The sequence below is a fragment of the Tenebrio molitor genome, chromosome 6 (genome assembly GCF_963966145.1).
Source record: "Tenebrio molitor chromosome 6, icTenMoli1.1, whole genome shotgun sequence".
NCBI classification, from domain to species: Eukaryota; Metazoa; Arthropoda; class Insecta; order Coleoptera; family Tenebrionidae; genus Tenebrio; species Tenebrio molitor.
In genome coordinates, this window is record NC_091051.1 from 3,601,792 (window position 1) to 3,628,354 (window position 26,563).

General features: G+C 40.1%; 5 protein-coding genes across 10 annotated transcripts in view; 2 read left to right on the top strand and 3 right to left on the bottom strand.

Moving 5' to 3' along the window:
- kek5 (kekkon 5) overlaps positions 1-5,203 on the bottom strand; it is a 175,287-nt gene extending 170,084 nt beyond the window's left edge. For all 4 annotated transcript variants that reach the window (XM_069050754.1, XM_069050752.1, XM_069050753.1 and 1 more), the window contains exon 1: positions 4,970-5,203. The gene's annotated coding sequence lies outside the window, so the exon portion shown is untranslated. The remainder of the gene's footprint in view (positions 1-4,969) is intronic.
- A 6,622-nt stretch (positions 5,204-11,825) lies between these two features.
- On the top strand, positions 11,826-16,089 carry LOC138134296 (odorant receptor 10-like). Of its 2 annotated transcripts, XM_069052483.1 has the most exons (5): positions 11,826-13,132; positions 13,191-13,290; positions 13,336-13,440; positions 13,492-13,647; positions 13,694-16,089. In XM_069052483.1, exons 1-5 carry the CDS (start codon positions 12,387-12,389, stop codon positions 13,754-13,756), a joined length of 1,170 nt encoding a protein of 389 aa, XP_068908584.1. In that variant the 5' UTR covers positions 11,826-12,386; the 3' UTR covers positions 13,757-16,089. The 2 variants fall into 2 exon arrangements, with proteins under 2 accessions (XP_068908584.1, XP_068908583.1); XM_069052482.1 differs by having other exon boundaries at positions 13,191-13,440.
- A 137-nt stretch (positions 16,090-16,226) lies between these two features.
- LOC138134292 (xylosyl- and glucuronyltransferase LARGE2s-like) lies at positions 16,227-19,139 on the bottom strand. The gene is made up of 11 exons (XM_069052477.1): positions 18,998-19,139; positions 18,800-18,948; positions 18,449-18,751; positions 18,099-18,399; positions 17,647-18,043; positions 17,418-17,601; positions 17,246-17,370; positions 17,045-17,197; positions 16,814-16,993; positions 16,542-16,765; positions 16,227-16,489 (listed from the first exon to the last, which is right to left on the bottom strand). Exons 2-11 carry the CDS (start codon positions 18,825-18,827, stop codon positions 16,384-16,386), a joined length of 2,001 nt encoding a protein of 666 aa, XP_068908578.1. The 5' UTR covers positions 18,828-18,948; positions 18,998-19,139; the 3' UTR covers positions 16,227-16,383.
- A 125-nt stretch (positions 19,140-19,264) lies between these two features.
- Positions 19,265-21,387, top strand: Cog8 (conserved oligomeric Golgi complex subunit 8). Its single transcript, XM_069052479.1, has 4 exons — positions 19,265-19,403; positions 19,453-19,925; positions 19,982-20,195; positions 20,417-21,387. The coding sequence occupies exons 1-4, from the start codon at positions 19,349-19,351 to the stop codon at positions 21,358-21,360; spliced, it is 1,686 nt and encodes a 561-aa protein (XP_068908580.1). The 5' UTR covers positions 19,265-19,348; the 3' UTR covers positions 21,361-21,387.
- Positions 21,388-21,911: 524 nt separating this feature from the next.
- Positions 21,912-26,563, bottom strand: part of LOC138134295 (diuretic hormone receptor-like) — a 29,501-nt gene continuing 24,849 nt past the window's right edge. For both annotated transcript variants that reach the window (XM_069052480.1, XM_069052481.1), the window contains exons 7-12: positions 24,145-24,215; positions 23,688-23,804; positions 23,448-23,633; positions 22,784-22,944; positions 22,572-22,724; positions 21,912-22,524 (exon numbers count right to left, since the gene is read on the bottom strand). In XM_069052480.1, the coding sequence (XP_068908581.1) occupies positions 22,598-22,724; positions 22,784-22,944; positions 23,448-23,633; positions 23,688-23,804; positions 24,145-24,215 (662 nt within the window). In that variant the 3' untranslated portion in view covers positions 21,912-22,524; positions 22,572-22,597. The remainder of the gene's footprint in view (positions 22,525-22,571; positions 22,725-22,783; positions 22,945-23,447; positions 23,634-23,687; positions 23,805-24,144; positions 24,216-26,563) is intronic.

Sequence of the window (26,563 nt, forward strand, 5' to 3'; positions counted from 1 at the left end):
AAAAACGAAATTTCTTCAACAATTTTTATAAATGTTTTAAACAATCTGCCTCCGGTGCAAATGTATACATAATTGTATCTAATGAGGCGTTCTATACGGGTCGATTGACTGGACTATACTTAATACACAGTCGGACATTTAATTGTGGCAATTTGTACCTAGACGGGCCCGAAATCGTGCCAATTTGGCCATTATTAACTTTCCGCCACCGCCAAAACTTTCCCTCTATATAAATGAGTCGGATTTCGTCAAGAACTCGCGTTAACTCGATTATTACGACTCACTCACGAGTTAAATCCGGGAGGGCAACTCCCAACGATTTTTCCATCCGGCGGCAGAAGATATCGGCCTTTGATAATTAAATGAAATATTGTTTGTCGCCCGGAAAGTCTCCAGCGTAATACATATTTAATAATCCGGCGGCGAGTCGAGCTCGGCCCCGGATAAGCTTTGTGTGGCTCCCTGGGCGCATAAAAATATCAAACTGGCCCGGAATTAAACCGTATTCTATAATTCCAGCTGGCCCCGCCGACTCGTAATTCTTGTTCTTCGATCCGCGACTTGATCAACATGTTTGCCGGAGTTTAATCTGGCTTTGCGCGACCTCGACTCCTGCTCCAAGAGCGAGCTTCCGATGGATCGGCTCAAATTGGAGATAAGACCCGGATTATTATTAATAATCCGGCGGAGACGTCGCAGCGAATGTGAACGGTTTGTTATCGCTGCAGCGTGTTTATCAGATGAACCGGAGCTCGCATGCATCACGACTGGAACAAGCAATTAGATCGATTTTATTATGCCCAGGATAACGAAAGCCCCGATCGGTTCGATATTTTCCTGGAGGAGTATCGAATTTACGAGCGCCTTAAAGAAAACACCAACAATATTTTAATATGAAAGTTACATATTTTCCCTCTGTTTATGGAACGAATATGGAAGGGAAATTCCGCAGACTAAAATATGGCGGACATAAACAGCGAAAGACGCCAATTCGTGGCATAGAACAAATTGTCTTGTATTTTGTGATGTTGCTTTGAATTTTAAGAGAGTCTTAAATCGCCGCGTAAACAACCGTTTAAAACGGCAATTACTTTGTTAAAGGAACGCTGCAACTCAACAAAAAATCCCAGTCAAGTGTCGGTTAACTTTTATTTCGTTTGCATGAATTACGCTGCATTCTCCCTGGAAAAGCCAATGTAAACACGACGAAACCATGAGTAGTTGCTCTAAGCAAACAACCAATAAACAAAGTGTCCTCGCACCGTCAAAATTGATTTTGTCGAGTGACAAAATCTATCAAACACTAACGAGGCGACGTTCTTCACGTGAATAATTTAAACATTCCTCGGTTTCGCTCAGGTTCCGAACGACCAAGAACATGCATCAATCCCTAAACAATTCATAATTTAACTTTATACCCAGACTAAGCTTCAATTATTCGATACTGTAAATAACATTCCGGAGTTCTCTAATCACGGAGTGAAACCGACAATTCCATTATTTTGCGCTAAAATACAATTTGGTATTTCGTATAGAGCAATTGATCCATTAGTGAATGGATTATATCCATTACCACTTAACACTTTGATGCGAGTTGTATAACTAGCGTTAACTAGACCGACAGCCCTCAGGAATGATTTCTGTTCGTAAATAATTAATTTATTAAGTGGAAAGAAATCTCTTGAAGAGTGCTGCGTTAAGTGTGTGGTGTCAATTAAACAGACAAATTCCACGCTGAAGAGGCGCCGTGTGAGGATGCGCTTATCTTGTTGACACAGAAATTCAAAATTCTCAACTTGAAAGTGACAACTGAAGACAACTCTTAAGACTGACAAACAATTCGGCGTGAAGATATGTTGTATACTTTTTCTTATTATCAAAATAGAAAAATTAGAGATTCTCGTCACGATGGCACAGACTCAAGATAATTATCGGAATCAGTTATGAAGATATTATACATAGTTGCTTCATATCTTCAAAAAACTCATCCCAGACCTTCCAAAGATGCGCTGAAGAAGAGATGAATTTGTGGTCACGGGAAGAAGGGTAGAAAGGCAGCAGGAATGAGGGCTGAGACCCATGACCTTTTGAACTTGACGTAACCAGACGACAAGAAGATAAGAAGATAGATGCGTTGGTATTTGACAAACAGGACAGATTTTATCACTTCTTTTTACGTTTTCCACTAATTTCGTTTACGCAAAATATCACTTATGTAAAAAGAAAACTGTTTAGGTAGGGCCTGATTTCAAGTTGACTTGCGACGGGCGCACTTGTCCCAAGAGAGAAGGATGACGCATATTTGTAATTAATGTGTAGAACAAAGATAGCTACACATTTGCGCTGCACCATCTATTTGCGACCAGGACTTGAAATCTATAAAAATGGCACAAAAAGAAATTATGAACTGCAGAACAGAAACTCACGACCAAGATACAAAGGACCATGACACTAGAAACTGCTGCATTCTATACAGGCTGTCCTTGAAATGCATGTCAAAAAAAGTCGGTAGTTGGTGACGATGAATAGAAGTTAAATACAAAATTGTTTTCTAGTAAAAGTCTTTTTGAGATATAAAGCATTGAAAATAACCTCGAAATGTCCTGTATCTTTTTTCTTTTTTCTCAATTACTTCAACTTAGTAGCTTATGAAAATTTCGAGCCAATTTTTAATGCTTTATATCTCAAAAACAAGAAGACTTTTACTAAAAAAAAAACTTGTATTTAACTTCCATTCATCGTCACCAACTACTGATTATTTTTTTGACATGCATTTCGAGGACATACAACGATACACTCCCATTGGACACATTTCGTTTTATAAACCCAAACCAAAACCAAAATTTCTCGGGGTTGCAAAACTGTAATATTTAGGAGCAGGAAAATCAGATATTCTCAGTTTCATTGTCCATTTACTAAAACAGTGACATATACCCGGTACACAAAACATTCCCACACAATTATTCCATGTCTGAGAGTGCAAACTCCTCGCAGGAAAAATCCCTAAAGTGGACTAGAATTTTAACAACGAGTCCGCTCTTCAATCACCTGGACCAGCACTCCACAACGTTGCTGCATAACGACCCAGTCAATTTTCGTGCTTTGTCAACGAAAATATTCAACACGGCGGCGAAAACAAAACTGACACAAGCCCATCCATTTTTAATGAAAAGCCGACAGTCCATTGACAACCCGAACGACACCAAAGAACAAAAAAAATCTTTTTCAATTTTTAATCACGCTCTCGCCCCATCCGCTCCACTCCTTACATGTATAATAAAAACGGCTTCTAGGGATGGCACTCTATGAAAATTGGCGTAAACGAGGAGCGACGCTCTAAATGAGTACCCAGATTAAATATTTAGTTTATCTAGAGGGTCATTAATATGGGGTAATGAGGTGTGCTCCATCACCCACCTTTCACGTCTGATGATAAAAATGACATTTTAATCACGAGCTCGCTCCTTCACGCTTCGACTGTCAATGGACGGTTATAAATAATCGAGAACATGGCGTTCGAAAATTAATACCCACTTCTGGGGGTGGTATGATTTTATGGCTTCTCGAGCCCGCGACCCTGGGGGACATATATCTGGAGAGCACCCTCGTTAGCCAACCAGATTTATACAGTGCTCTACTTTTCCATATTTTTCTGAGAAAATCCGGCTAATTAACGCGGGTATCGTACCGTTTCCATTGTAACGATCTCGATTACGATTCGGGGGCACACTTTCTTCGCAACACTTGTGTTAATTCATAATCGGTAAAATTCGATTGGTCCAGTTCTTGGGGTCGATAGATGCATTATTGTTATTAAAGTTGTGGGGTCAGCAATCGCGCCGGGAACGGTAAGTGCACCTATGAGCGAATTACAAGTCAGAATTATTCATGAGACCATCAATCTCTTTTCTTTACGGCATATTATACTTGTGTTATCCCCGATTGCTCGGATAAAAGGAACATTGTTATTGACTTTGAGCATACATCTCTATTGATAGGGAGTCCCTTATTTACAATGTGAAAGGCGAACAAACAGACATAAACCAAAGCGGGACGAACCGGCGCTCGCGCGAAAGAAAATCGCGATAATTATCATTGTTGACGATAAATTACGCAACATTTCATTAAATTTTAACAACGTCCTTCGGGATGTGGGCCCAGAGACGCGACACCGGAGAATACACAATTTCGCGAACACCGCGTTCCGAGGAGTAACGGAAGAATGATGGAAGAGGAACAGGACGGACGGTTAAAATTATTTTATGATGTCTCATTTTCTTTTTGCGTCGTTGGAAATCTGAGAAATTGAGTTCGCAAGCGATCTGTCAAACTCACGGCCAACCCCAAACACCCAATTTATTGTGCGGCCTGGTCAATTGTGTCCAGGAGATAATCACAAGGGAGTCCTCAAGGTGCGGAAACGCATGCGCCCCTCTTGCAACATTGTCACCACTTCAAAACTAGAAATTTGACAGGGGTGGCCCCCATCTGTCAAACAATCGCCGATCGCTCAAACGTCAATTTTTCAGGAGTCCATGGCGCCGTTTCGCGTGTTAAATATCTGGAAATGGTTCGGGATTAGTTGTGCGATGTTGTTTTGGATGATGTTACGTACGAGATTCGATTGGGGGAGATATTTTTCGACGATTTGACTTTGGAAATTCGACCGGAGCGTGTCACGCGGCTGTCACCGTTGGCATTGATTTTTTTTTGATCGGTTGGTACGAGATTTTCGGTCTGGTGCAGCCGGGCCCCACGAACTGGTTCCGTTCCACAACAAAGGTGTTCCCGGTCGGGTCCTTTGATCCGGGGCCCGAGCGGCGATCTCCCCGTAATTAAAATCGATCTTTTTCCGATTGTCAATTTGGCCGGACGAACAAGTCCGGCGGCGGCGTTTTTCAATTAACCCGGCCGACACAAAACGGCGATAACCTGAAGAATGCAGCCGACTTGGCAACGATGCACTAACCTTCTTGCGGTTGAAACTCGTCCGAGGAGGCGACGGTCGGTCCAACGACGAAAAAGTGCAATTTCGCCGATGCGATCACAAAAACTGACACCAACTCGGCCGGGAAAGTCGGCCGCCGACGCGGTTCGTCGCGATTTTCACGCCTTTTCCGATGGGTTCGAGTGCACGAAAACACGATTCCAGCCGGAAAACACTCCGCACAACAACGCGTCCGAACAGGAGGCGCACACACGATTGCCGGCCGAACATGAAAGGTGGAATACTGCGGCAACGACGATGCACGACAAGACGCGGATCTGGACGATTACTCTGCCTTATGGGCTTAATTACCATAAAAAAATTACTCACGATTATTATTTATTAACGAAACATGCGACCACTCAGGAGACGTCCGTCAACTCATTTTTATTTTTACAAGCCGAATTTGACAATTTTTCTCAAATTAGTGCCTAGGGGAGTCGAGCCACGAGGGTGGCAACCCTGACGCGCCAATGACAGATGGAAGTTTTCACTTCAAAATGCACCTGGCCACCCAAGAAAGACGCAATACACCGCATAATTAGGGCTATTATCGGAAATTGTTGGAAAAAATCACGGTCGGACTCCATTTGCGGGCCCAAGGTGCAAGGCCGCGAACACTGCACAGGTTCTGTCACAACGGTGTGTACAAAATAATATCACGTTTCGTTACCTTGTAGGTTTCTTATTTATAAACAACGTGTTTACAAAGTTATACGAATTGTTACTGAATACAATAACATTGTATTGGGGCCCAAGACAACATAAAAATTTGTACAGAACGTCGAACTTGTTAAAGTGAAGGGACCCAAATTTGGGGCGTGTTTAATGTTGGATTGCGACGCGTTGTCCCGGCTGAACAAATTCGCTGTCAAGTCCAAATTCTCGTCCAGTTTTAGCTGCAATTCTAAGCGTATTCAGTCTCTGGTTTTCGTGTATATTGCAGTCAATTAGTACGAAGATGTCAGCAACAAACATAAATGTATTCTCATTCAGGTACATCAGAGAGAGCAGAGTGTCGTGGGTGTGGACACATTGAAATTGATTTGTTGGTCTTTCTGTTGTGGTGCATTTCTGGAGCGTCTGTCTCTCAATGAAGAGCAACAGTTCTGTAACAACTTCGTCCTCTCTTTTGAAGCGTTTCTATGGCAAAACTTCTCGCTAAAATTACCACGTTCGTTGCAGATAAAGGAAATAATGATGACACTTTTAATAAAACTGATGAAAAAGTTGTGTTTATTTATGTCAAGTCATCGGTGTGTGGTGGAGAAAAGAGACTCACCACGACGATAAAAGCTTGAAATGGCCTTCGATAATTCTAAGGAACTGTAATAACTCTCTTCCAAGTCTTGAAATAGGGAGGAAATTCAAGGACGTTACAAGATGCAAGATAATTTTTCAAGGTGACTAATAATTCTAGCTGGAAAATTTATTCTTTTCGGACCTCTAAAGAAAGAATTTGAAGGGTCGAGTGATGGCATTGAAACCAAATTTCTAGTGTGAAAGTGCTAAATCCTGCTTTCCAACCTTTGCTGTAAAGAAATCTATGAGAGACTCAAGAATACCCTTAAAAGTGAAGAATTCTAGGAATGAAAATATTACAATTCTTTCTGTCGTCCTGTATCCTTTTCCAGCTTCTACACTTTAATTTCTTTGAATTTATATTCCTAAGAAATAATAACAAACACAACTGAAAGAATTTGCGTGTACAACAAATATTTTTTCGGATAAGAAAAAATGTATTATATTGTTTTCTCATTTTTATTGTCTTCTCACGCTTTAGTCTTAGTCCAGACTCCAGACAATTATCAATTATCATACAGAGAGCAGTAGGAACATTTTTAAATAGATTTGTCGGTCCTTCTATTGTGCTGCCACTGTTGTAGGTTCTCCCAATAAAGACCAACAGTTTGTAACAACTCCGTCGTCCCTTCAAGCGTTTTTCTATTTACTCAGATGCAAGAAAAACTAATTGTATCAGAAGTGAAGGAAGTTTTTATTTATGGCAAGCGTCGGAAACAACAGGAATCGTTTTTACCGACTGTGCGACAAAAAACCACAAGTACCTGATTTTCACCTGGAATTTTCTCCTCCGGAAATTTGCGCATAATAAGCGACACTTTGTACACAAACAATTAACTTGGAAATGCTTCGCTGAAAAAGCAGAGAACGACTGTTAGAGCGAACGGTCGTTTATTAACGCACGGTCGAATTTCCACCGCGTTTTTACCAACTCGACCAGATTTATTTAAAAATTGTACGAAATCGGAGCGACGCGAATCGCGCTGTCACAATTGGAAACACCGAAAATATTGTCAACTGGTCGCTCTCTATTTGTGTATCGAATTAGTCGCCGGACAAGCCACCGGACGTGTTCGTGTCCCCGCGCTTTATTAATTATTTTTTCCGTCTGAAGGAATTTTTCATGAGTGGTCACTGAGTGTCGTGAAACTTTGATGACAAAAACTAATTACAAAGCCGGAGAACGGCGATGTTTAGTCGAGTTATCGACTATCACACTCCACTACAGCAATTCCCTCATTAATCACTTATAATGAAATGATCGTTGCGAACATACAACATGAATTATGTGCAAACTGCACACCGCTCGTAAACTCTTCAAATTTATTTACTTAATAACTTTGCAGCTTATTTACCTATGATTTAAATGTGTGCCAGTTTGCTCATTAACGAAATTAGATGCGCAGCGCCACCCCACAAATCAAGCTTGTTGTCGTTTCCTCCGAAACTGCACCGATTAATTTTTAGTCGGTTCGGAGTGAACACACGATTGAAAGAATGAAGCGGCGAAGCGCTCCAGACACGAATAAAATCGATAGATTACAGATTCGGAAAAAACTAGCTGCTTTGCTTACATCGCATTGAGAGCACTACAATACGCCCGGAACTGTAACAAACTAGACCGTTCAGGCATACCAGACTACAAAATCGAATTCTGAGGCTTTCTCCAGTTCTATTATTGACTCAGTTTGTTAGCCCGACTCGATCGTAAATAATATTTTCTTTGAGTTTATTCGACGACACCGGAATAATGACCACTTAGGGATTTAAGCGCACGGCTTTGCTAAAATGCACCGCTTCGTGTAACTCCCGCCGATTATAAATCTTATAAATCACGTTATTTGCGAAATTTATTGCGCCTCGTTGTTTCAAACCTACGTCTGGCTCTAGATCTCTCGTCTATTACCGAACAAAATCTCCAGTAATCGTTATGTTTTGTTTGTCACCCTAATCTAAACACTAACATACCAACTTTATCTGACAGATTTTTCCATTAGCGGCTGCGGTTTAATTCCGGTTTGGAGTGTCAAACTTCTTTCCAACAATTAACTTCTCCCGCAGTGTTGAGTTATTTTTGTCGTTTCCGCGATTTATTCTGACTTATCGTACCGTTATCGGAAATCATTACAGCGTTCCGGATCTCGTAGATAACGATGTTGATGGCTTGCGTGCAGAACGATCAAAATAAAAACGATAGACACAGTTGAATTATTAAAACTAAATAGCGGAGAGACTCGTTTCAAACTTTGATATTTCGGAATTTTTCCAAACTGAATGGATGTTTGCTCGCATTGTTTTTTAACGCATCGATATGCTAACAATTCAGGTGTGTTTGTTTTTCATTTTTAGAATGATTTATAATGATGAGATTTAATCGAATGGTGGGAGGGAATGTTGTTGCAGGTTGCAGGTTTTAGCGAAATGGAGTACTGGATGGATAATATGTCTTCACGGGGATATACGTAATATTCGCTAATGGTCGAGGTATTCAATCATATGTAGAGTTATCTAAGATGATAACACAACTTGTTGCATGACATCTCCTTGGAATATTGATTTTTTAAAGAACTGTTAAAGGTGCTTACGCAACGTGCACAACTTGCTTGTATGGTGTGTTGCATACCCCCCACATCACACGCTACTTTGTATTTTTTTCTTACACTTTAATCACTAAATACTTTCATTTTTGTTAGGTTTTTTTTGTGCCAAGTGTGAAATTACTTCCACAACTTTTATTCAATTTATTAATTAGCGAGGTGTCAAAGTTGGACCATTAAATTTTTACAACGGGTTTCACTGACCTGGTTTAAATTTAATATGTAGTCCGTCAGGAGTTCTAAATTGGGTCAAAAAGGAATAAAATTCACATTTTGTTTGTTACCCGAGCTGCATGTACTCGAAATAACGAACGCAAGTTATCAATATGCCAGCAATTTTAAATCTGATCGAAAAGTAATAACATTGATATGTGATCGAATCTGGGAATCAACCAATGACCTATTAAAAACACCACCATGACAAACACTCCAACAAAACAAGCGCCCCATTGGCCAGAATCCCAAGCTTCCATAAACGGTAATGCGACCTGCCAATGATTTACATTTCATTAATTCATTTCTGCATTGTTATTGAATTCAATTATCAGACGTGCTGAAGAATTTGTTAGAAAAATTTGCCAAATCGTGGAAAAAATTGCTTCGAGCCTCTAGAATTATTCAAGTGCTTTTACCAAATGTTGAAATTTGTCAGATCTTTAGATTATTGTGTTTTACGTTATCTTGATGTGAATTATTAATGACTTCATAACCATTTACGAGGATAATTACGATCATAAAAACGGTGTACGTGGCTTAAAAACATAAAAAATTATTCCCAGTGTAAGATAGTAATTTACTTGCATATCCCAACTCTTTTCTTGCACGAATGTTTGTTTTCCATTTTCAACACTTTAGAATTTTTTTGTGGTGCCTCAATTACCAAACTCTTGCTATCATGCAACCTCCAATTTTTCTTTTATTATATTTAAAATTGTTGTGTTTTTTCAGTTTTATTCAATTTAATAGTTAGCTAGGTGTGGAAGTTGGACTATTAAATTTTTGCAACCGGTTCCACTGACCTAGTTTAAATTTAATAGTCTGTCAGGAGTTGAAAGATGCGTCGAAAAGTAATAAAATTCACATTTTGTTTGTTACTCGCGAAGTTACTAACGAAAGAAATAAAAAAAAAATTTTGCTGGCCAACCAGCGTCGACAAAAATTACAACGAAACGCTATTTTAACGGATAAAATTCTTGTTTAGGCACCCTTAATGAAAAATGTGATTTTACGTACTCCCAAGCGGACGAAAAGTAACTCTTTTCGGAAGCACTTGTTTGGCCGCACTTTTCTGACCCTGGACCGTAGCGCCATTTAGTCTGTTTGATAAGTTAACAACGAAACCGACAAAACCGAGTAAACAGACTGAAAACAAATGAAAATTTGACAATTAAATTTAAATTTATGCAACGAGTTTCTGTGTATATTGGGCTTTTTTAATTGCCCGAGGGACAAGATTAAAACACGAGCGTAGCGAGTCTAGGGCAATGGTTCGTTATCTGCTCATTTTGCTTTAGGGCAGTTAAGAGCCACTTTACAAAGGAGAAAAATGAGAATTTATGACAGTTGAAAACTTGTTTATTTCTGGTGCTTATTTGGTGCATAATAAGAAAATGAACGTTCATACAATCGATAGCAACAGCGTGATGAAGAAATGTGTAATACAACAGCGAAAGTAATGAACAAATGTCTAATACGCTGCCGGACATCGCAGATGATAAACGCAATAATTGTCCTGTCACCATAAATTATGTAAATAAGTAATTAATAAATAACTATTTTTGAAGCGATAGTAAAGAATCGTCTTCATATGTCCTGGTGGTTTACGGCTTCAAATACAGCGTGATCAACAATGACTGAGTCTGTTGGCAATGAAACAATTGAAAATACTGGTGATTTTTGTCTAGTAATTGGCACTGACCACGCACTGACCGGATTTTTTAACTTGAGATGACATTAAAAACATTCTTGTTTATGCAGGTTATGTTTATACTATTACAAAAATGAACCTTCGTGGGTAAATTTTAAATTTGCCAAATTTCATTGTTACCAACAGACTCAGTCATTTTTGATCACCCCGTATTTCCGCCTATTTTAATTACACCCTGTATGTAGTGCAGATTTTTGAAGTGAAAACTTCTTTAGGCGCACCACATAGGTACATTTTATTCCCGGGCAGTGAATTAGCTTCATGCTCGAAAGTCTAGTTTAGCGGAGCGAACGAGAAATCACAGATGAAAGAGAATACCTAATAGCGAGAAACACTCAACTTCCAAATTTTCATTGTTTAGTGTGTTTTCATTGTGTTGCTAAATTTAAGTGATAGTGCAGAGCTGCAGGAGTAGCAATATAAAAAACGATAAAGACACGATAAATATTGTAAGTTCGCAGATATGGCTTCAACAATTCATCAATTGGAAAAATTTGTGTAGCAAAATGTGAAGAGGAAAATGAACAAATTATCATAATACAGGGTATCTATAAATGATTGGTCCCGCTTGCTATGAAAACTTGTGTTCTGTTCAATAGGTACAACAAATCATCGTCAAGAAAATAAAGCCAAAATAAAACTTACACATCTAAACCTAACCTCACAAATTTTGCCAGTCCTAAAAGAGGGCGTATTTGCAGTTTCTATTGCAAAATACAGATTTTTGGTGTTTATTTCAAAACAGCATTGGATTTAAATAATATTAATTATTTATGCCTTGCTTCTGATTCCTCCAAGTATCATCCATAATAATTAAATTGATAGATAACGGGCGTCATGGAAGTTTTCACTTACCTACCTATGTCGTGCGATCTTAAGCATACACATTTTTTTTTTTTGCAAAAGGAGTTTGGAATAAGTGTGGTTTAAAAACTTAGTTTTAAACCTATTAAACCCCCAATAACAAAACGCAATTTGTTTATTTATGTGAAAAGTTTCCGATTTGAGCTACAATTTCAAAATTTAAATCGCTCAATTATCTCTTCGTTCAAAGCGAACAAATTAAAATATGGATTAGCACCGGCTCGCGGTCTGCACCAAAGCAAGGTGCCCATTTGCTATTTACTCTATTATTAAGCAACCATTTCTAGGATTCTCATCCTGGGTGTAATTGGCTGCAAATCCTTCAATAATTCACACTAACCGTATTTGTAAAAAACTGTAATCCAGTGAGCTCTTGCGTCATTCTTGACGAGTTCAAGACCACCATCAATAATAAAATCATGACCCCGCGCGATGGGTGCATATTAAAACGTACATTTTTTGACCCGTTGTGGTTTACTTGATTTTTTATCAATCCCAAAAGAGTCTTTCAAAAGTGCGTTTGTTTACTTTTGATTTTGCGACTTTGGGTCACAGCACCAACGGCGCAGAAGTGCATCAGAACTCATAATTGGTTGGTATAAAAGCACGCCAACATGAGTGTCTAAGCTCAGACCCTCAAGTGCATCGCTTTAAGTAGGAGTGCAAAGATTTTTTCAACGTCTGAACTAAATTTTAGTGTTCTCGAGCAATGACAAAATTTGACTGGACTGGTGTCATCAGAACCACCATATTCTTCTTGAAAGTAATTGGAATATGGTCACCGAGTCAGACAACTTGTCGGTGTAATTTGTACACTCTGTATAAAGTATTTACAGTGGTCGCGTTCCTACTGACGAATGTTGTGTCTCAAATAATCAACATGCACTTCATCGTGGGAGATGTTGAAGCCATGGCGTTGTCGTTTATCTTTCTGCTTATGTTCACTTCGCTGACAATAAAATTGATGTTCTTTATCAAGGATCAACACATTCTTGAAGATGTTTTGGCAGTTTTGGATGCGGAACCGTTGTTTCAACCCACAACACAACAAGAGTCTCACTGTCGCAGTGTTTTGAACAACTGGAAGAAGTTGTACATGGCATTTTCTGTCTCGATGTATGCGGCAATCGCATCTTGGGTTCTTTTTCCTGTTATTGACAATTCCTACGGTGAACATCCACTGATCTACTTGGCATGGTACCCTTTCGATGCTGAAGTGTCGCCCTTGTATCAAATAGTATATTGTTATCAAACCATCTGTTTTTTTATTGGTGGTGTCGCCCTGGCCAATATAGACATGTTCATTATAGTTTTGATGGAATATATTGGATTGCAATGCGACATATTGTGTGACAATCTGAGAAATTTGGATCTCTCGAAGAACAACGAAGACAATCGAAGTGAAATCAGTCGCCAGTTCGTAAACTGCATCGTGCACTACCAAAAAATCTTCAGGTGTGTACATATTACTAACTAAAGTAGTGACCTCTAGATAATAATTGAACAATTTTAGTTTCTCCCAAAAATGCAAATCATTTTTTAAGATGATCATTTTCGGACAGTTTCTCTCGTGCTCCATCAACCTGGCAATTCTTATGTTCCAACTGACCCTAGTAAGTCAACAGTTACACTCTTTTCATGCTTTTTTCCGCTTTCAGGTCGAACCACTCTCGACTTTCTTCTACACGTTGGTATTTTCTTTAGTGGTGATTCTAGTTCAGATCTTTCAGTACTGTTGGTTTGCCACCAGGCTGGAATCGAAGGTAGAGTGCTCAGCTAAAATGGTTCGTTCGCAAGATTGTTTTTAATTTTAGAGCAGCAACATTCCGTACGCAGCATTCGAAATGAACTTCGTAGGTGCACCAATCTCGGCACAAAAGAGCTTAATTATTTTCGTCGCTCGCACTCAGAAGTCGATTCAAATTCCGGTGCTGGGTGTGTTTCCGCTGTCGTTGGAGACTTACGTTAAGGTAAAATTTTTGTTGTGGTTAAAATGGGATTAAATAATGAATTCAGATTCTGCGCGCGTCTGGTTCGTGCTTGACTGTGCTGCGACGAATGAACATCGCCGATGAGTAAAAGGAAGAAATTTTAACCAGTGATAGATCTCGTCAAGAACAACAAAACTGTTATGTACCGTTTTTTCAAAATATTATTTTCATTTTAGTATTTTATCCCCCCCAAAAATGACAGTGACCCTGAAATAATAGGGTTTTTTTCTATTTTGCGGTTCTGTAATAGCGCCGTGAATATCCCAAAGTCGACAAGTATTTCAATTGTTTTTTGCCAACCATCATAAAATTCCCAAGAATTTTAAACTTCTTACTTTTGATTTAAAAACGAAAATCGAAAAAATTGCATAAAAAAAACTCGTTTCGTAAGACATTTATTCCATTCGTCCTTTATAAAACTCGCGCTTCGCGACTTGTTTTATAAACTTGGGCTCATGAAATAAACACTTCCTTATGAAACTCGTTTTTTAATATCTATAAGTAATTAGGTACTATTTTAAAATCGGCGCAAAACACTGTGTTTTTATAATAAAGTTTTTTCGCTCCGCGGCCGAGGTAGAGGATTACCTGCATTTTTAGTTAGTTTTATTCGACTACAAAAGGCAGGTGTTTACGCGTTGATTCTGTGATTTAAGCTAAAATTTTGTGAAAACGGCGCGTTTATTTTCGAATAGTGAATGCATAGGTGTTGGTGAAGCATGCGGGAGTGTTCTTCGAGCCCAATTGAAGTTTTAAGAGGACGGGTGGAAAATGCTGCCACAACAATAACAGAGGTATGCTGAAAAGAATGGCAGAATGATTTCGTCGACGCCTTCATGCAATAAGTAATTATAGGAGATATTCGAAATTGCCACCTCTTTGTTCCAAGTCGATGATGAAATTCTTGCATTTCATTTTGTATAAAATTCTGTCCTATTAGATTTTGCCATTATATGAAAAATCGTTTCCATTATGCTATTGGCAGTTGGGTATCATTGCACTATTTGAATAGGTACTTTTTTCGAGTTGAAAATAATTTGCTTGTACTATTCCGGACACGGAATCTTGGCCAACATTTTTTTGACATTTCTAAAAAAAATGATGTAAACCAATCATTAGCGTCATTAATAAATGACAATTATTAAAAATCATTTTGAAGTTTTTATTCTGACATCAAAAAAGCAAGGAAATGGCATTATCGAGTCAAAAGTTGGGTTATATTCAATAAAGGCCAGTTCACGCATATTTGTCAGTTAAATGTAAGTTATGGCCAAGATTCCGTGTCCGGAATAGTACTATTACGTTCATAAAATTTTGGACATCAAACTTCTGTCACATTAAAAAAATTACTCTAAATCATGCTTTATTGAAACTGTCGCATGAAAGATGAAATTGTTGTCAATTTGACACCGGTTTAAAATATAATTTTTTAAATTTGCGAGTACATTTGGGTATTTGTTTTATATTTTTTATTAATTAAAAGGTCGTTCTATTCCATTTGTCTGATTTTTACAACTTTTTTAATATTTTCTCGGTAAATCTGACATTCACATTTTCAAAATTGACACAATCAAAATTGAGGTTATTAATACATAAGGGTCGTTTTAGAATGTAAGACAGTACGATGACCTTAGTGTCCAAAATTTTTTGATCGCAATAGTACATTTTAATCCATTTGTACGGTCGGTGGACAAATAAAACTGGGACACTTAAAATTTAATCTATGTAAATCAGACCATTGAATTGTCAATATATTTGTCAGTGTCTATATAATATGTCATACCAAAGTTAACCTATTTGTGATAAAGCCATAATTAAACGTTGCAAATTTATAAATTTTGACTTATGTGATTGTCATTTTTGTCCCAGTTTTATTTGTCCACCGACTGTACCTAACTGATTTGTAATTTTTCTGACATTATCGAGTTACTTGTGGCAGTAATTTTGCTTGCATAACCATCGAATTTTAGCATTGCATTGATTATGTCGTTTTAAATCTATGACTTACTTTTTTTTTGTCTACAAGTAATTTTCACTCTGAAAAGGTCAATTTGACATTTTCAATTATGATTTTTGACATAGAATCGGGGCAACCAAACAAACAAAAATTACCAACTGTAGTGATTTTATTGTTCGACAACCATGCATTTGACAAATGGCGGATGCGCCAGGAAAAAATCGACACGCCGAGATAACTTGCCAAAATTATTTAACTATTGAAACAGTGTTCTAATACTCTTTGTTTTGTGAAGACCACTTCATTTGTGGAAAAATCTATTATTTTTTCGAAATACGTTTGTGATTTACAACACGATTGACAGATGCTTTTTTCCTTCTCACCCACCTAGACAGTTCTAGTACGAACAAAATTTCAGTTTTATTTTTAACGTGCTTCTCAATTTATAACATGGTTATGATTATGAATGTGCGCGCATTCGTCGTTAAATTGGGTCACGGTTTTAAACAATTTAATTCGCTACCTCTGACACGAAGGCAATTACTTATTTAAATAAATGCTAGACTGCACCATATTTCAGCAGCCCCACAGGTAAAGACCGTCACTTTTAATTATTTATAATCAGAAGGGATACACTTACGGTTATTATATTGTGTAATTCACAGGAATTTGAATTGTGCAACAACTTAAAATACTGTCACCTTTACAACTTAAAATACACATTATTCAAATGTTGTTGTTTAATTTCCCTCGACGATTTACTTAATTTCTAAAATCGAAGACGACGTGTTCTTGTTGTCGAACAATCTTCCGTACTTCCTGTCCAAATCATGGATAAACTCCTCTTTGAGATTTTGCAAACACCTGAAATCGAACAAACAGTTTTGAGACGATATCGATATCGAGAGCGACTCACATTCTGTAAATCGACGAGGTTCTAAATTTGGCTATATCGTAACTAGGCGCGTGTGGCTTATGAATAATAAACGCGTTTGGCAGAACAATCCATTCGTACCCTTGGGCTTCCAATTCCATGATGTGGGACACTTTGTTCCACCCGAACCCCATAAATCTACTGTCGTACTCGGTGACGTCGCTCCTGACCACCACGTACGGCTCAAAATCCGGTTCCCACTTGACCTGCAACGATCACCTTTATACACTGAAGACACCAGTCTAGTCTTGTACTGTATAGGGGGCGCTCGCTGTTCTCCACCTCGTATAGTTAGTGGGCGCGTGTCCGGCGACCCACACGTCAGACCTAAACGGGAAAACAGATTTCTTCTCCCACATCCCCACCAGCTGCACCTTGTTCTTCGGGAACCTACTCCGATACCTCTGACTCTCGAAAGCGGGAACGATCAACGCCTGAAACATTCCGCGTCTAGACTGTCGCCGCGCAAGCCGTCAACGAAATACTTTGGTTTTCATGTTGCGAATCGCCGCCAGATGGCTTCTCAACACCGAGTACAAACCTCTCATTGGCAAGAAATCTATGTCGGCTAAGAACACGTAAGGTGTGTCGACGTTCCTCAACCCGATGTTGCGTAAAATATTGATGGGGTGGTACTCCTGCAAAGTGAGGTTAGCGGAACTGTCACAAAAAAAAAACACCAGTACTCCATCTTTGAAGACCGCGTGGTACGCGATGTTGTGCCTGTCCTGGAGGAGTTCGGAGTTTTCGATGAAGTTGTAGCACTGTTGGAACTCCGGGTCCGTCACGTAAAACGTCAGACTGATGGGACCTAGACGACTGAGATTATTGGAGATTTGTGAGATCGGGTGACGTCACCTTGCCAGTATTTAACCAACTCCTCGACCATCTGGAGCCTGTCGTAGGACAACTGGGCGACGAAAGTGACGTCGTTTCTCTCGTTGTCATCCAGTTGGCGCTGGTACTCTCTGAAGAAGAGGAGCGTCCTCCACTGGCCGGTCTTGGCGCGGTGAAACTCCGAACAGACGTCGAATTCGGGCTCCTGGAACTAGTCGTTTATTCGCGTCTCGACAACGGAAGGTCTTACTTCGTAGTAGCGGTCATGGTCGTCGCAGAAGTGCAACTGCCTCCTGAGCAAGTTCCCGTTGAACTCGAGGAACGTCGTGTAGAGAGACCTGAAATAATCTCCGTCTATATTAACCACGTTTACTTTCTTTGGCGAGTTCCAGTGGACTATCTTAACCCTAAACTTATTGTAACAGCTGTAGCTTAAAGCGTGGTCGCTCAGTTGAGTATTCCAGTAACAAGGCACTTGGTATAGGAGTTCGGTGTGTTGCAGCAACACCGCGTTTATGATGTCTTGATCTCCCAGCCGCGTCGATCCGTAGATCAGAGCGACTTTTTTGGCGACGCTGGACCACAGTCCAGGCCAATCCAGTCTTTTCAGCCTCTCCAAGTGGTAGAGCAACACTCCAGAATTGAATCTGGAAAACCTCAATAAAATTCTCCAAGCCCAAAACTGTCTTTTTTTCTACAAACCCTCTCCCGCTAGCGGGCCAAGGCTTAATTTTACCATTTTTCTTTACATAATAATCGCTTTGGTTCTCTACAATACCGACGGCTTGCTTGCTGTTGAACTTATCAAATATCTTCCACAACTCTTGAATGTCACTCAAAAACGTCAAATCGGTGTCGAGGACCACGATTTTTTTGGTGACATTCAAAGGTACGATTTTTGGAAATACCAACTTCAGCAAGCCGAAAATCCCTGAGTAGTGACTATTGGGCACCCATCTCACGTCCTGCACGAGATCATTAATATCATAAAACGTTGTGTTGCCTAGAATTTTTTGTAAAGGTCAAGGAAGACTGACGCAATTCAACATTACTCTGGGGCAGGTTCCAGGTCTCAAAAAGCGTCTTCAACACCCGCTCCGACACTTTGTTGACGATAATGTGAAAATGAACGGGACTGATTCTATAAAAAAACAAAGACTTCAACAAAGTGTGCAAATATAAGTTAGATTTGAACCCCGAACACACAAATCCGATGTGGATCACTTCACACTTGTCCTGCAGCTTATTGCCGTTGTCATTAGGCTCTTTGACTAGATTCGGAATTTTTTGTTCAAACGCAGACGGTGGCTCCGTTTTGATCGATCTCAGCTTGTTGGAATTCAGATCTTTGTAAACTACAACCCGACAATGATTTGTCCGCGCGTTTGCGAAAACGTACGTACCTGAATTGTAGGGTATTACGAAATTCATGATTATCAGGAAAATTATAGCGATCAGAATGAAGAGTATTAACCAGTGTCGAGGAAATTTACAGCCGAAGACATTGCGCTTCTTCGAACGAATATTTACAAAGCGACAAACCCTGAGTATTCTAAAAAATACGCGCATTGTTAAGAGATAATGATAAGTTGCGTCATTACCTAAGTTGTACGCTAGGTTTTGATAAATCATTCCAATGCAAACAATTAATTCATTACGTTATTATTTATTTGGATAACCTCAAAACGAGACAATGACATTTGACGGATGGGGAAGCGTATAACCTCACTTTTCGCACAATCCAGTCGAAAACTCTTTGTCGCGGTCTTGAACGATCAAAAACCATCTACTTAACACTCCTGTATGTTATCCGATTTTTATTTCAAAACTATTTATTTGTTTTACGAATTTCGAAAAATGAGTATTCGGTCGGAACTGTCAGTTTGACAGCTCGCGTCCTGTCGATAGCGGATGACATGTCAACAATGTGAGTAGATTTAAAATAGAAAAAAATGAGCGACGAGAGGAGTAATTTATTGAAATTGGTGTTTCCCGACGGATTTCCGAGTAAGTAAAATCTAAAGCGCGACTCCCGAGTGTGAGCGAATTTATTCAGGTTCGTGGGAGTACAGCACCACTTTCAACGACTACATCACCAAATTGGGGGCGTTCAAAGTCGAGGATTTGTCGAAAGAACCGCACCGACTGAACGACGAAAAAACAACGATCCACGAGCAGACCCAAGAATTGGCCGTCACAAACTACAAGACATTCATCGAGACCGCCCAATGCTCGCGCGACTTGTTCACCCAATTCAACAGTATAGAGTCAAAACTAGACCAACTCCTCGACGACATACCCAACTTCGAGCAGAAATGTCAGTTGTTCGGCGAAGAAACGAGCGGGATCAACAACTTGCGGCGCCTCAACTCGCTGACCTTGACTCGTAACGCGCAACTCCTTGAAATCCTAGAGCTTCCCCAGTTGATGAACTCTTTCATTAACGACGGTCTCTACGAAGATGCGTTGGAATTGGCCGGTTACGTCCGCAAGTTGCACACCAAACACCCAGATATTCCAATTTTTAAAGTAAAAAAAAAAACAAACGCGCTGTTGCGACAACTTGTCACTCGAAACTATTTCAGAGCATCGCCGTGGACGTCGACAAAGCCTGGCTGCTGATGCTCCACCAGTTGTTGAGCCAGTTGAAGCAGGAGTTGACACTGCCCAAGTGTCTACAGATTGTCAGTCACTTGCGCAGGATGCAGGTTTTTACAGAGACCGAGTTGAGGTTGAAGTTTTTGCAGACGAGGAACGCATGGTTGCAGACGTGTCTCGCCGCCATTCCAAAGGATAACGGTAAATTTGTAAAGAATCAAAAGTAAAAATCTTGATGAAGGTCTGGTAGTGGATGTCCGGCAGATGGCGCCACAACAAACAACAGTCATGGCCAACTCCATTAATCTGCTGAATTAGTAGTTTCACTGATTTAATGGAGGTGGATTTGTTTCCTGATTGAATTTATCTAATAGTCAATAATCTTGTAGAGTTGATTAAAAGTGACAGTTGAATCTTTGCAGCCACTCACCATTTGAATAAGACAGTGGAGGTGACGCGAGTGAATTTATTCAACATAATCACCCAGTACAGGGCGATCTTCAACGACGACGAGCACAGCCCCCTGGCGTCCATCAAGAGTCAACAAGTCAACCAAAACGTGATATTCTTCACCTGGATCCGAGACAAAATCTCGGAGTTCCTGCAAACCCTCGAGGAAGACCTCAATCGCGACGTCTCGTCAATCGACTCGATCCTAGCACAGTGCATGTACTTCGGCGTGTCCTTCAGCAAGGTGGGGTGCGACTTCCGCTCCCTCTTAGTCCCGATCTTCACAAACAAGATCGCCAAAGACTTCGAGAGGTCAGTCGAGGGGGCGGCGACAAAATTCGAGTCGAACATGGAGCGTTTCACTCTGATCAACAAGAACCACTCGAATGTTCCGTGGAAAAACAAAAACGAGGACCCTCTGCAGCCCCCCGACACCCTTCTAGAATTCTACCCGTTGGCGGAGTTTCTCAATAACGTTTTGACCGCGCTGAACGAGTTGAAACTGTGCGCGCCGATCGCCACGGTGAAGACCGTGGTGGATTCGCTGCAGAGGGCGCTGTTGGTCATTGCCAAAGCGATTCTGGTGCTGCACGGACAAGAGCAACAAGCGTTCACGTCCAACTCTAAAGACGCCTTCACGCGATTGTGCATGTCTTTCGCGGATGATCTTGTCCCGTACGTGCAGAAATGCGTACACATTATATATCCGCCGAGTAACATCGCGAGTAGTCTAGGTGTGAACGTGCAACTGTTGCAAAACGAAGGACTCACCTTTTTAAATAAGGAGGCGATTGTTGAACCGATTAGACATTTATTGCCGGTTAAAATCAGTCCGGTGTTAAACACTTCCCACGCTGAAAACAAAGCAGAGTCAGAGAAGGACGACGCCGAACAGGACGAACCACCTGTAGAATAATTGTATAATAAAACTGTCTTAAACTTTTAGTTTTTTTGTGTTGCGGTGTCCTCGAACTGTTTCGATGTTTTATTGAAACCCTTGCGCATCCTTTCCCTCAACTCGATACACAACTCGTTGACGCCATCGTCGTCCAGGCACATGCTGGAGGGCATCTTCATCTTGAGCCCGGGGGAAAAGTGCAAACGGAGCTTTCGGGGCAAGTTCACCACGCGCATGCTCGACTCTTGTATGTCCTGGAACGGGATGTACTCCAGCATCGAGTAGAAAATATTGTCGTCTTGGTCGGGCCTGATCGACACTTCAGTCTGGCACCGGCCCTCGCAGATCACCCGAGCTTTGATCTTGCTGCTCCCCAGGATATAAGGGTAGACGCGGATCATGGTCTGCGTCTCCTTGTTGCACGTCTTGACCTGCGCCCCCTTGTCGCTCGCCTTGCCCAGCGCCGATTTGGAAGTCGACCACATCGAATTTTGTCAAAATGATCTTTTTGACAGCCTGGCTGTCACCGGTTGCTAAGCGACAGAGGGTTGGTAAAAGTGACAAACAAAGATTTTTGACAGATTTATTTTCTACTACAAGGTACATGTAGACAAAGTTGGGTAAATTTTCCACATTTATTACACCAGTTTTGCGATTCATTTTACATGCACATTTTTTATTACCACACGAGATTAATACTGACGACAGTACAAGAAGTATCGTTGTCGGTAAATTTGAAAGTCCACGAGCGAAAAGTCAGCGCTGCTGGCCCAGTCGAAAGGGACAAAAACTACCAGAAAGTTGTTCCAACAGTGGTACTTCCACGCGAAGAGTGTAAATGTTCTTTTTGTAGAAAAAAGACAGCTTTCGGGTAGTCAGAAGTGACTGGGCTTTGCAGGATATGCATATAAAACAAAATCAGCTTACGTGAAGTGTACAAGAATTACATAGAAAAAATATAGTTTGTTGGCGTAACCCCGTCATAAGAATTTTCCAGGTGCGCGGGAAGTAGGATCCACATTCCATCAAAGTCCACATAAATCGCGAAATTTCCATCGTATTACGAACTTCACCGTTCACTTGATATTAAAACTTGATATGTCAATATTCGGTATGGAACTGCCACGAGAAGACGCAAACGACCCGACTCCCTCTTCCTCCAAAAGAGTATCCATCGTAGCTCTATAAAACCGTGATGTAACACAACACGACGATTCCCCCAAACATACCTCCTATCTCCCCGCGGCAGCATTTCTCATCCGGAGTCGCTGGCCGACTTGTTTTGTTGGGAGAGTTTGGGGAACGGTACTACCACAACGGTTGTGGTGGTACCGGTGGAGCAAGTGGACCCCCTTTTTCTGTACGAATTTGTTTGATACAGACTAAAAACTTTCAACGTTAGTACTTAAGAGTTGAAAGTCCGCTCCTCTTAGGCCCATACCGCATGCTGTCTCTGGCCTGCGACGACCAGTCTTTGCTCGACGAGTATCTGGTCCTGCGAGAGCCCAGAGTGCGGCGCGTGTGCCAGCTGTTGTAGTGGTGGCGCACAGTGTTCTTTACTTCCGCGTTCAGGAAACAGTAGAACAAGGCCACGGTGAAGCCCTGCAAGGGGATCCCGACGAATAAATAAAACGGCACCGACGAAAATCCTAGTCGCATTTTTAACACGTCAGATCAAAGAGGAAAAAATCCCAGCCGCATCCTATTCCTACCAATAATGGGACTGGGATTTTTTCTTGCAAACCCTCTTTGACCCTGACGTGTCAAAAATGCGGCTAGGATCGTCGATCAAAGAAGGATTGCAAGAAAAAATCCCAGTCGCATTTTTGGTACTTAGGAGTAAGATGCGACTGGGATCAAGATTAGTGCTTTGGTACTTTACTGTTGACGAAAAACATCCAGAAGTGGAGTATTTCCACTCCAGCTGCCTCAGCGCAGCGAATTACAAGTCCAGATGCATTTTAAATGCGACCAGGATCAATAATAGATTGAGGAATCGATTTTTTCAACCAGGTATTTGTAAATCCTGATCGCAGTTTTAGCGAGAACAGGATCAAAACGGGAATGACAACAAAGAAATCGCGGTTGGACCTCGCCGGGGTTACCTGGGTGGAGAGCAGTATTGCCCTGAGGCTGTCGTAAATGCGCCTCGAGATTCCTTCGGTGGGCCCGACTATTACGAGGATGTATGTGACCCCCAGGAGGGGAATAAGGACCAGGAGGGCTTTGGCCGCTTTGCGGTATTGTTGCGTTTCGACGTTGTTGGCCGAGCGCAGTTTGGTAATGAGGACCTGAAGAAAATTGTTGTTGTAGTGGGGTCGGGGGCGGCGTCCTGACCAACTCACCCACATGATGATGCCCAGAAAAATCACGTTTATTATTAGAACGGCAATGGCAGGACCCTGGTAGATCCAGTCGAAGGGGTGCGGGGTCCAAGGACAGCTCCTGAACATCTCTCCCGCCTGAAATTTCCAAAAGACTTGGGTCATTGCGAAATGTCAACACCGCTCCCTATCGATCCCATCATGGCGATTATGTTCCATAAATCGGATCTTGTTTTTGTGAAAACAAATTAATTAAGAGATTAAGGCGGTTATTTGCTCAGGTGCCCGAGTACTTGTGACTTAAAAATAATTATAGACAGTTACTTCATTTCACGGTTTAAATCTAATCTGGCAAACATTTACTCGGCACAATATCCCAAATAATTTAAGGAGTGCCACCGTGCAAACGTGCCTCGTCCACGTCAACAGATACACATCTCGAGGGGACAAGACAATGCACTAGATCGATCTGCATTACCTGTTGGTCCTCCAATGGCAGCGTGAAGCTTTTGGCGATGCCCCATATCAGGACGAAGAGAATCGGACCACCTGAAAAATGGGTTCGATCGATATAACAATTTTGCGTCTTCACAAAAGCTTTGAAACAAACGCGTTGCGGTCACGATTAGTTTCTGTAAATGACGGGAAATCATTGCGGTTCGCCCCAAATCTGAATAAAGAGGCGAGATTCTCCACCAAGCCAGAAAACAATCGCCGAAACGTTCCATATTTTTGTTTTTGCGTCTCTCTATCGCTTATCTATCAAAAATTATTTACTGTGCAAATATTGCGTGTCAGCGGAATTTTTTAAGGAAAAATGAATTATGGAAAAAGTACTCGGAATTCTATCATGTTTTTCCAGATTATCGCGGTGCGAATTACAATTTGTCACGTAAATACTTAGACGCACTTAGACTTGGGACGGGTGTACTTAGATCGTTTCAGATATACAGATCTGATCAGGAGTGAACAACAACAACAACAACTTTGTTTTGCTGCTGTTTATCTCTTCAAATTAAACTTAAATTAAATTCAAGAATAATACTATAATTAAGCGTCGTAAGTTAGGGGATATTGAAAAAGAGAATGAATGAAAATATAAGAGCAAATTGGGTGAGGTGAAAAAGATGCAATAACAAAAAAGAAAATACATAGATCTTAAAGAAAGATATAAAAGAATATTAAGAAGAAAAAAAACAAATTAGGTCTAATACTGAACAAAAGATTCTACGTTTACTTCATCAAAGTTAGAAATTAAAAAGAACAATTAGATTGCTTAAAAGGCATCTGCTATGCCTTCTCAGTCTGCAGAGTAAAAAGTTAAAAACACAAACAACGGGAAAAGTGAGGTTAGCTGATCCGTGATCTGTAACTGTAATTCGTGGTGCGTTGACAATCGACTCTTCAACGTCTACTTTGAGAATAAATTTAAATGAAAACCAGATTTAACTATAAAGGTTCTCGTTATCATTTTATCATTTTAATTGAAGACTAAATTGGGGGAAAAAAGCAAGGATTTAAAAGAGCAGCAACGACAAGAAAGGAGATAGATGTGAAAGACAATTAAGAGAAAAATGACAAAAAGTGAAAAATAAATATTGGGTGATTCAAAATGATTGCGATGACAACTATGTACGAAAATTTATGTGGCAACTGTGTGGATAGGATAGAGTTGACATTTCTTTGACAGTTCGTAGTCGCGCAATTTTGAAAACCAGTGGAACGGCCCGTGCTTACCCACGCAGGAATATAATATTAAAAAATTAGGAGTATTTTATTATTATTATCTGAGTATCTGACATTTCTTCTCTTCTTCTTTCCTGTGACAAACGGCTTCTTTCTCTATGTGTCTCTCTTTCGCTAACACTTTGCTGATAATTTAATCTTCTACGCTCATTTTGGATATCTTTCTTCTTCGCTTCCTTGTTCCCGCCTACGTCTTTGTCGTTTTCTATTTGCTGCTCTTTGTCGCTCAAGTTCGTCTAAATTATCCATTATTGTAATATTTTTCTTATAAAATTAATGACAGGTTTTACTGTCAAAAGGGACGTGTCATAGCAACACTGTTTCGTGGGTGCCGCCATGTTGTGACACGAAACGGACATTTATTTGTATTATACAGCGTGATCAACAATGACTGAGTCTTTTGGCAATGAAACAATTAAAATATATTGGTGTTTTTCTGTTTCGTAATTGCCACTGACCGGATGTTTTAACTTGACAAGACATTAAAAAAAATTAGGTTATGTTGGGTATGTTTATGCTATTACAAAAATGACCCTTTGATGGTAAACGTCAAATTTGCCTGTCAACTCTGTCAAAGCTGACAACGGGAAATGCGTTTAGATTACAGTGGTACCAAAATCATTCAAATTTTCGTTGTTACCAACAGATTCAGTCATTCTTGATCACGTTAGTATAAAAGATTGTCAAGTTAATGTGCAATGCTATAAAAAATCAAATGCACGCATATGAAATGTCATACAAATGTCAACTCTACCCGACTTACACATTTTACATTTTCGTGCATAGTTGCCATACTCATCCACAATCATTTTGAATCAGTCAATAAATGAAAATAGTATAAGAAGCTACATTCGTTTGATTTCAAAGTTATAAAAGGAAGGAAAAGGAAAGAACGTAGAAAAGATATTCAAAAAAATGAAGATAAGATCTGATAAATCCAATAATATTATTATATTATTAAACAACTGTGGAAAAGATATTGATTATTATTTACTCATTAAAAAAAAGAGTTTAAAAAGCAATGATCAATCGGAAATAAAGGCAAGAAACCAAGGAAAAAAGAAAAATAATGAGTAGGAAAAGGAATAACTAAATGAAACAGTTTGAAAGTACTTAATTATTTATTTTATTAAGAAAGTAGAGGAAAAAAA

What these genes read in the sequence shown, in the direction of transcription:
- LOC138134292 (XM_069052477.1), bottom strand. Translation starts at nt 18,827, where the DNA reads ATGAATTTCGTAATACCCTACAATTCAG. An exon ending in GTTGGTTAAATACTGGCAAG is followed by an intron (nt 17,371 to 17,417) that starts GTGACGTCACCC and finishes TCAGTCGTCTAG; the next exon opens with GTCCCATCAGTCTGACGTTT. An exon ending in ACGCGGTCTTCAAAGATGGA is followed by an intron (nt 17,198 to 17,245) that starts GTACTGGTGTTT and finishes CTCACTTTGCAG; the next exon opens with GAGTACCACCCCATCAATAT.
- LOC138134296 (XM_069052482.1), top strand. Translation starts at nt 12,387, where the DNA reads ATGACAAAATTTGACTGGACTGGTGTCATCAGAACCACCATATTCTTC. An exon ending in CACTACCAAAAAATCTTCAG is followed by an intron (nt 13,133 to 13,190) that starts GTGTGTACATAT and finishes GAACAATTTTAG; the next exon opens with TTTCTCCCAAAAATGCAAAT. An exon ending in CGTTGGAGACTTACGTTAAG is followed by an intron (nt 13,648 to 13,693) that starts GTAAAATTTTTG and finishes TAATGAATTCAG; the next exon opens with ATTCTGCGCGCGTCTGGTTC.
- Cog8 (XM_069052479.1), top strand. Translation starts at nt 19,349, where the DNA reads ATGAGCGACGAGAGGAGTAATTTATTGAAATTGGTGTTTCCCGACGGA. An exon ending in GTTTCCCGACGGATTTCCGA is followed by an intron (nt 19,404 to 19,452) that starts GTAAGTAAAATC and finishes GAATTTATTCAG; the next exon opens with GTTCGTGGGAGTACAGCACC. An exon ending in CAGATATTCCAATTTTTAAA is followed by an intron (nt 19,926 to 19,981) that starts GTAAAAAAAAAA and finishes AAACTATTTCAG; the next exon opens with AGCATCGCCGTGGACGTCGA.